Source organism: Python bivittatus, unplaced genomic scaffold (assembly GCF_059951505.1).
Source record: "Python bivittatus isolate LINGU-HERP-01145 unplaced genomic scaffold, Pbiv_v1 ctg000670_np1212, whole genome shotgun sequence".
In the NCBI taxonomy this organism is placed as follows: domain Eukaryota; kingdom Metazoa; phylum Chordata; class Lepidosauria; order Squamata; family Pythonidae; genus Python; species Python bivittatus.
Genome location: NW_028277094.1, coordinates 10,858,187 through 10,866,171, shown reverse-complemented (window position 1 = coordinate 10,866,171; position 7,985 = coordinate 10,858,187). Strand labels below are relative to the sequence as shown.

At 54.8% G+C, this 7,985-nt stretch overlaps 1 protein-coding gene across 1 annotated transcript; it reads left to right on the top strand.

The window, feature by feature from the left end:
* Positions 1 to 2,458: 2,458 nt before the first annotated feature.
* Positions 2,459 to 6,730, top strand: ZIC3 (Zic family zinc finger 3). The gene is made up of 3 exons (XM_007440716.3): positions 2,459 to 3,578; positions 5,072 to 5,235; positions 6,551 to 6,730. The coding sequence occupies exons 1-3, from the start codon at positions 2,459 to 2,461 to the stop codon at positions 6,728 to 6,730; spliced, it is 1,464 nt and encodes a 487-aa protein (XP_007440778.3).
* The last annotated feature ends 1,255 nt before the right edge of the window (positions 6,731 to 7,985 follow it).

The following is a 7,985-nucleotide window of genomic DNA, read 5'->3' as shown; positions in this document are numbered from 1 at the left end:
CCTCGGTGGAGCGTCTTTCTCGCTCGCAGACCAGACAGGAGACGAACGGGCGGGGGTGGGGCGCAGAAAGGAGTTCGTGGCGGTAAGAAAGTTGGCGAGCAAGTAAAGCTGCAGAGACTGAAAGCGTGTCCGGAAAGGAGAGGACTCACCTTCTTGCGCGGAGGGGGCTGTGAGATTGGGGGTGGGGGCTGTGAAAGGCTGCTACAAAATGGGAGATTAAGGCCTTATTTTCCCCTGTTCTGGTCTCTGGTTTTGGCGTCTCTCTCCCCCCTCTCTTTTTGACCAGTTCCCTAAAATAAAGATGGTGAAATCTCGGGGGGGCGGATGAGGGAATGGGGGGGGGGGACGAGTAGGCCGCTGGCTGCATTTTACACCAACGCCGTTGGAAGCGCCTTCTTCCGCGCCGGATCAAACGCGCGTTTCCTGCCGAAGAGAGCGGCGAATTTTCGTTGGAGCTTTTTCAAAAGCGGGGGGGGGGGGGGGGGAGGATTCCGTAACTGGGCAGAGCAACCACATTACAATTACTGGCATCTTTCTCTTTCTCCCTCCTTCTCCTCTTTCCCCTCCCCGTTTTCCCTTTCGAGGCTTGGTTCCCCCCTACCCCCCCCCCCGCTTTTTTTTGCCAAGGTTTTCCAGAAACATCAAGCGCCTGGAAGCCGAGGGAACGGCGGCTGCCGCTGGGCAGCGCCGCGGCCCGACGTGAGAGCGCGGTTGCCAACCAGGATTTTGCTCCGCACCGCGGGGAACCGGAGCGGCTGCTCAGCCAGGCGGCGGGCGGGGAGGTCTCGCTCGGCCCGGGCGAGGGAACCGGTTCCCGAGGCGGTGTTCTCGACCCGCATTCCTCCCCCGCCAGCCCCCAGTCAGACCTCTCCGGGGCCGAGAAAGGATAAAGAGCAGCCAGATTCATTTCTCGTATGAAACGCCCCGCTTTCTCGAGAGCTCTGCGGGTCTCCCCGAGCCCGAACCACTCGCCGCCACGAAACATCTTCCGCTTCGCGGGGCGACGAGGCCAGTCCACGAACGGGCGTTTTCCTTTGATCCCAAAGAGAAGCCGATCTGCCCAGCCACCCCTTCAGCCCAAAGCGGTTGGAGGGGAAAGGCCACGGGCCGGCGTTTCATACACGGCCACGCCATCAGTTGGGGGGACGAGGACGATTCCCCCCTCCCGGAATCAGCCGCCTCCTTCGGCCCGGAGCCCTTTTCGCCCAGGCGACGTCGGATCGGTTTGCGGGCTGCCCTCGGGCGATCCGACCTGGCTGCTCCGAGCAAAAATCAAAGGAAAAGAAGAGGAAAATCAAACAAACGGGAGTGGGAGGGAAGATGATGATGATGATGATGATGATGATGATAATAATAATAATAATAATAATAATAATAATAATAATAATAATAATATCATCATCATCATCGGAGCGGCTGAATTGGGGTAGCATCCAGGCTAAATGCAAGGGGGTCGCCGGGCTGCAGGAATGGCTCAGCGCCTGCAAAGACCCCCTTTAGGGGCGAAGGGGGAGGATGCGCGAGCACCACCCCTCCCCCTTCCCCCCTCCCCTCCGTTGCATCTCCAATAAACAAAACGCTGCGGGGGGGAGCCCGGCTGGGCCAGCAGCCTTTCACCTTACCTGCGCCCCACGGAACGCGCCCCGTCCAATCACCGCGCGGCCCTTCCTGCGAGCTGCCATTTTCAATGCGAAGAGCTGTCCGTCCGGGGCTCCGGGCCAATGGGCAGCCCGGCTGGAGGGTCAGGTGACAGCTGGCTCGCCGGCTCCCCATTGGCTGGCCCAGACGCAGCCTCCCGGAGCTGGGTCTCCCCGTTCCCCGGCCCCCCACCGCCCGCTCTTCGCTCGCTCGGCCCCCTCCCTCCGCTGCTTCCCTCTGGGTTAGCCGGGGAGAAGCGCCCGGCTCCAGCCAGTGCAAGGACGTCGCTCCGCCGAAGCGGAGGGCGCCCTACGGGAAGGCAGGAGCGCGAAGCGGCGGCGGCGGCGGCGGCGGCGGGGATCCCCCTCCTCGGGGGCTGCGCGGCCCCCCCCTTTTCTGCCCGCGCGGCCGGGGGCACCGCCGTCCTTGGCTCGCCGGGCCGAGGGGGTGGGGTTTCCCCCTCCCCGGCTCTCTTTTCTTCTTCCCCCGTTTCGGAAAGGTCGCGCGCGCGTGTGAATGTGGCAGTCGCGGAGCCGCCGCGCCAGCCCTCCTGCCTGCCCGGCTATTGTGTGGGGCTGATCTAGAGGCGGCGGGAGGTGGGGGGAGCGGAGGGGAAGGACGCCGAGGGGGGCGGCGGAGGCCCGAGGAGGAGGAGAAGGGGCTCGGAGCGGCCCCGCGTTGCTGGCGGCTCGGGCGAGGCGGAGGGGGGTCCCTCCGGCGTCCAAGGAAGAAGACGCGGGAGGGCAGCGCTGCCGTGGATCGCCATCGCCGCCGCCGCCGCCGCCGGGTCCTCTCCGTCGCGGCCGTCTGAAGGAGGGCGATGGCCATGCTGCTCGACGGCGGGCCCCAGTTCCCCACCCTGGGGGTCGGGGGCTTCGCGGCCTCTCGCGCCCACCCGCACGACGTGGCCATGGGGCTCAACCACCCTTTCGGCGACTCTTCCTTCAAACTCAACCCGGCCGCCCACGAGCTGGCCTCGGGCCAGGGATCGGCATTCACGCCGCAAGCGTCGGGCTACGCGCATCACCACCACCACCCGCACCACCACCCGCACCACCACCACCACCACCCGCCGCCGCCGCCGCCCCCGCACGCCGCCGCCGGCGGCCAGGTGCCTTCGCCGTACGTGGCCGCCTTCAACTCCACGCGGGACTTTCTCTTCCGCAACCGCGGGGGCTGCGCCCTGGCCGAGGCGCCCTCGAGCGGCGCCGGCGGCGGAGGGGCCAGCGGGGCCCCCGGCGGCTCCCCGGCCCAGCACGGCCTCTTCGGAAGCAACCCGCCCGCCGGCCTCCCGGACAGCGCCGGCGGCTACCTGCTTTTCCCCGGCCTGCACGAGCAGAACGCGGGCGGCCTGCCTTCGCCGTCGGGCCCCGTGGAGGGCGGCCAGCTGCACCTGGGCCTGCGCGGAGACCTCTTCGGCCGGCCGGAGCCCTACCGGGGGGTCTCCAGCCCCAGAACGGACGCTTACGGGGGCGCACCTCCCTTTCCCAACTACGGCCCCGTGAACGTGAACGTGGGGGGCATGAACGTGGCGGCCGCCCACCACCACCACCGCCACCACCCGCACCCGCACCCCGGCGCCGGCGCCTTCTTCCGCTACATGCGGCAGCCGGTCAAGCAGGAGCTGGCCTGCAAGTGGCTGGAGGAGCCCTCGCAGCCGCCGGGCCGCGCCAAGAAGAGCTGCGACCGGCAGTTCAGCACCATGCACGAACTGGTCACCCACGTCACGCTGGAGCACGTCGGCGGCCCCGAGCAGAACAACCACGTGTGCTTCTGGGACGAGTGCGCCCGCCAGGGCAAGTCGTTCAAGGCGAAGTACAAGCTGGTCAACCACATCCGGGTCCACACGGGCGAGAAGCCCTTCCCCTGCCCCTTCCCGGGATGCGGGAAGATTTTCGCCCGCTCGGAGAACCTCAAAATCCATAAAAGGACCCACACAGGTAAGCGGGGGGGGGGGGGGGGGGGAGCGCACGCTCCACCCGGCGGCTGCCTTGCGCTCCACCTGCGGAGCCCGGGTGCGCTTCTCTGGGCTCGGTTTTCTCGCAGGCAGCGGCGAACCGGCTGGTTTCGGCTGCGAGCTCAGCCTGCGTGTAAACGCAGCTCGGAAAGGGGTCTGCTGGAGGGGCTCAAAAAGAGAGAGACGGAGATGCGGCTGGGGAGGATGCAAGGGGTTTGCGGTGGCGCTGGAGGGGGGGCGATCAAAGGATCGGATGAGGGAAGATGAAATGGGGCCGAAAGAAGCCCAAAGACCGCAGACCAACGACGGGCCGAGTTTGGGGGTGTTTTTACTTCGGGTCAAACGGGGAATCTCTTTTCCCCTTGCATTTCAGTTTGCCGTCGGGGCTGGTCAGTTTCACAGCCTGCTGTAAATTGGCGAAGTCTTGTCAGTTTCCTGAGAGGGCAAAGGAGCGCCCGTCTCGGTTTGGTTTTTTAAAATATTCGTGCAGGGTTTTTTTTTGGGGGGGGCGCTATTTTTGTTTTCTTCCGTTCTCCCGAAATGAGATTTCAGAGGCTTTCTCTTCCCTCTGCCTCCTTAGCTTTCCCTCCTCGTTGCTCTCAGCCCCCCTCCTCCTCCTGGTGGGGGGGGTGCTTAATATGAGTCCAAGGGGGAGGGGGGCATTCATTGGAGGCGTGTGGATTGCTTTTTGAAAGAGACTTCGCTTTGCTCAGACATTCTGCTAAGCAAACCATACAGATGCAAATGGAATCTAATTTTCGCTTACTTCCGCTCTCTCTTTTAATGACTTGATTGGCACATCTTCTAATTAAATCAGTGATACTTTTTGCCCCGAGTATTCTTTTTCCTCTCCCCCACTTTTTTTTTTTTTTTTGGAGAAAGAGTTCAGCTCCTCTAAAAAGAAAAGTAAAAGGCATAGCTAGAGACAGAAGCAGCAAATCGTGCTTTTTTCTAGCATTCTGGGGTCCTCCACTTCTTACCAATTGCTTTGGATCACTCCAGAAATAAAGGCTGTTTGCTTCTATTTCCTTTTCTCTTCCATCTGTATTTCATAAATCACTCCAAAGTCAATTTCTTAATCGTTTCTAAGGGCGGCTGGCTGCATGTGATAAACACACAATGGCCATTGTGACTGTCAACAAGCTCAATTTGAGATGTTCCACCCCCTTAAGCCCTTCCTTCCTTCCTTCCTTCCTTCCTTCCTTCCTTCCTTCCTTCCTTCCTTCCTTCCTTCCTTCCTTCCTTCCTTCCTTCCTTCCTTCTTCCCTCCCTCCACTTGTGCAAGCTTGTTCCTGGGAAAGAGCAGAATGGGAAAAATAGAAGCCAAAAATTACTCAGGAATTGAAGTTTTCTCTAGAGAAAAAGGAGAGAAGGGACAAAGTGCGAAAGCCCCATATTTTTTTCTGTCCCCTAAGTTGGCCCACACACCACCAGCCCTCTCTGATCTTTTAAACTTGTATTCCTGTCCATCTGCAGGAGAAAAGCCCTTCAAGTGTGAATTTGAAGGCTGTGATCGGCGTTTTGCGAACAGTAGTGACCGAAAGAAACACATGCACGTACACACTTCTGACAAGCCATACGTCTGCAAAGTTTGTGATAAGTCTTACACCCACCCCAGTTCTTTAAGGAAGCATATGAAGGTAACATTTTGATCTTGAGGGTTAGGGATCCGTATTTATATAGCGGTATTTCCATGCTCGATTATATAATGAAAAACCTCGTGGAATTGTAAAGGCTAACACACTTGTTCTTTCAGAAATAAATGTCTCTCTGTGTGCAATTGCACACACATGCATATGCTCTCTCTTTCTCACTCCTCCTAAAGAGAAATCTATTTATATATGTAAATAGATTATGTAACTATATATATAGTTGTGTGTACATAGTGTACCTATACCAACAACTTATATAAAGAGTACAAAATGGTTAATGTATTTTGATACTGATGTGTGCATGTGTGTGTGTGTGTCCAGACAGTTGTTTACGTCTGTATATTAAGGTCTTACACATATATGTGCATTTATTTTTTTTTCTTTGTTTATTATGACCGTTATTTATATAATGCCCCCCCCCAAACGCCAGCACAATTTGGATGTGCGCGCATGTTTATGCTTCCCTGTGTACTTTGGCCTGTAGAATAAGCATTCACCTCAGAAAAAGAGAAATGAAAAGAACTGGGCACACTCTTATCCCATTTTTTTATTTTTAAAATAATAGCCATCTTCTTTTTTTGCCTGGCTTGATTCTGGCCAGACAAGGACCAAGACCTTGCTTCTCTAGCAGCTGTTTGCTTTAAGTTCCTCTTTTATTTCTCCCGTTGCTAAAGAATATTTCACCCTTGGTGACCATTCCCTGGGTTCTCCATCCAATCCATAAATAAATGCATAAATAAATAAATAACCCCCACGCCTTCTACGAGAATTCTTCTCGAGGAACCCAGGAGCAGGGCTTGGTGGTGGAATAAGCTACATTTCCCCCACACTCAGGCACGTATGTAAGCTTCTCAACTATAAATCCCTTTCAAGGTCACTTGCAATATTCTTGAGTATCGGCCAAGGGTAATGCCTTCTAATTGTCCTCCTGCAGACTGTCGTGAGTCTGTTCCTCTGCAGGGCAGGGTGAAAACTTTTCCTCCTTGTTTTTGTTCATTCTAGATTTAATTTTGGGCTCAGTTTGGCATCTTTTTTTACTTTCTCTCTTTTTTACTTTCAGTTGATCAGGGGTTTGCTGTAGGTTTGCCCCCTCCACACATACACCCCTCTTCAGCCAAGGGGAAGGCAAGCGTGAGCGTTCGAGGCTGCTGTTTTTATGCTCCTTGTCTTTATAATTATGGGTCCTGCTTTCATCCTGTTGTAACCGTCCCCTGCCCAGAGTCATGGACCTGAGATGGCAGCCACATCAATTCAATAAATGAGCTGTCGGGATCTCCGATGACTGCCTCTGTCTTCTTTTCAGGTCCACGAAACACAGAGCTCAGAATCGTCCCCTGCAGCCAGTTCTGGCTACGAATCCTCCACGCCCCCAGCCCTGACTGCTGCCCCCCCCAAGGACTCCACCAAACCTCCCCCTTCAGCTGTTCAGACGGCCAACCCCAACCCTGGCCTGCCCCCCAACTTCAATGAATGGTATGTCTGAGGAGGAACAGCTCCGCCACGGCCTGGCCTGCCCTCCCGCCAGCCCACCGAACCCACTTTGATTCCCAGTGACATCAAAGGACACCCAGCTCTCTGTCTGGCCTGCCGCTGGATTTCACAGGACAAAAAGTTGCCAAAAGGAAGGAGAAAAGTGGGTGTGTCGGGGAGCAGGCGTCCCGTGGCTTGTCATCCCCCACTCCCAACCCACGAGCCAGAGGCTGGACTTAATCATGTCTGCTTTCCTCAGGATTAGCTGGTTCTCTTTCTGCATCGAGTGTTTCTTTCATTATTTTTTTTTTTAATTCTTCTAGTTCGTTCTTGAGCCCCATCCTTTTTTCTTCCTTGCCTTTTGTAACTGACTTCAGTGGATATTTCATCTCTCGCAACCACCCTCCAACATCTCAGCCCATGGGATGTTCAGAAACAAAGCTGATGTTTTCCTTTGGCCTTAGTTGTGATTGTTAATAATAGAAGGAAAAAAAAACTGTTTTAAAACTTGCCAAAGTCCTATATTTCCTTCCTTCCTTCCTTCCTTCCTTCCTTCCTTCCTTCCTTCCTTCCTTCCTTCCTTCCTTCCTTCCTTCCTTCCTTCCTTCCTTCTCTTTCCTTCTCTCTTTCTTGCTCCCTTTTCCTTTTCCTTTTCCTTCCTGTTGTGAATGTATTTTCTTCTAAAGGCAGAAATGGGAAGGGGTGTCATTCAGTATATTTTTTATGATGAGAAAGTGAGATATTAATTTCACCCAGCTCCTGGCAGTTTAGTATAAACAGTTGCCTTTTTGTAATACCTCTTTTGTGTGTAAATACATATCCATGATGCCATATTTATCATTTGTAATTTAATTATTGAGACAAGTGCCGGGAACTGAACAATATTTATGAAAAAAAAAATCCCATTTAAAAAAAAAGAAATTTTGTTTTCTAACAAAAAAGAAAAAAAACCCTACAGACGACAATGTACAGTTTTTGGTTATATAACTGCTTTAGCATTAAAAGTTTATTGTTTGGGAAAGAATACAGTAGGCCTGGTTTTTTGTTTGGAGATTCCCCCCCCCCTTTCCTTTTGCTTTTTATTGTCTGTCTTGTGTAGGACAACTTCCATCACTGCAGAAACACCCAACGGGCCAAACAACCTATAAGGAGGCAAGGAGCCTAAGGTTTTAAAGAAACCCTTCCATTTTGCTCTGCGTGTGTGATTTTATTCCTCCTCACTTCTAATCGATGGCTTTTATTTGTGTGAAAAGCTGCTGGTGGGCAGG

Coding starts and splice junctions, on each gene's coding strand:
- ZIC3 (XM_007440716.3), top strand. CDS start 2,459: ATGGCCATGCTGCTCGACGGCGGGCCCCAGTTCCCCACCCTGGGGGTC. Junction 3,579..5,071: donor CCATAAAAGGACCCACACAG/GTAAGCGGGGGG, acceptor GTCCATCTGCAG/GAGAAAAGCCCTTCAAGTGT. Junction 5,236..6,550: donor CTTTAAGGAAGCATATGAAG/GTAACATTTTGA, acceptor TCTTCTTTTCAG/GTCCACGAAACACAGAGCTC.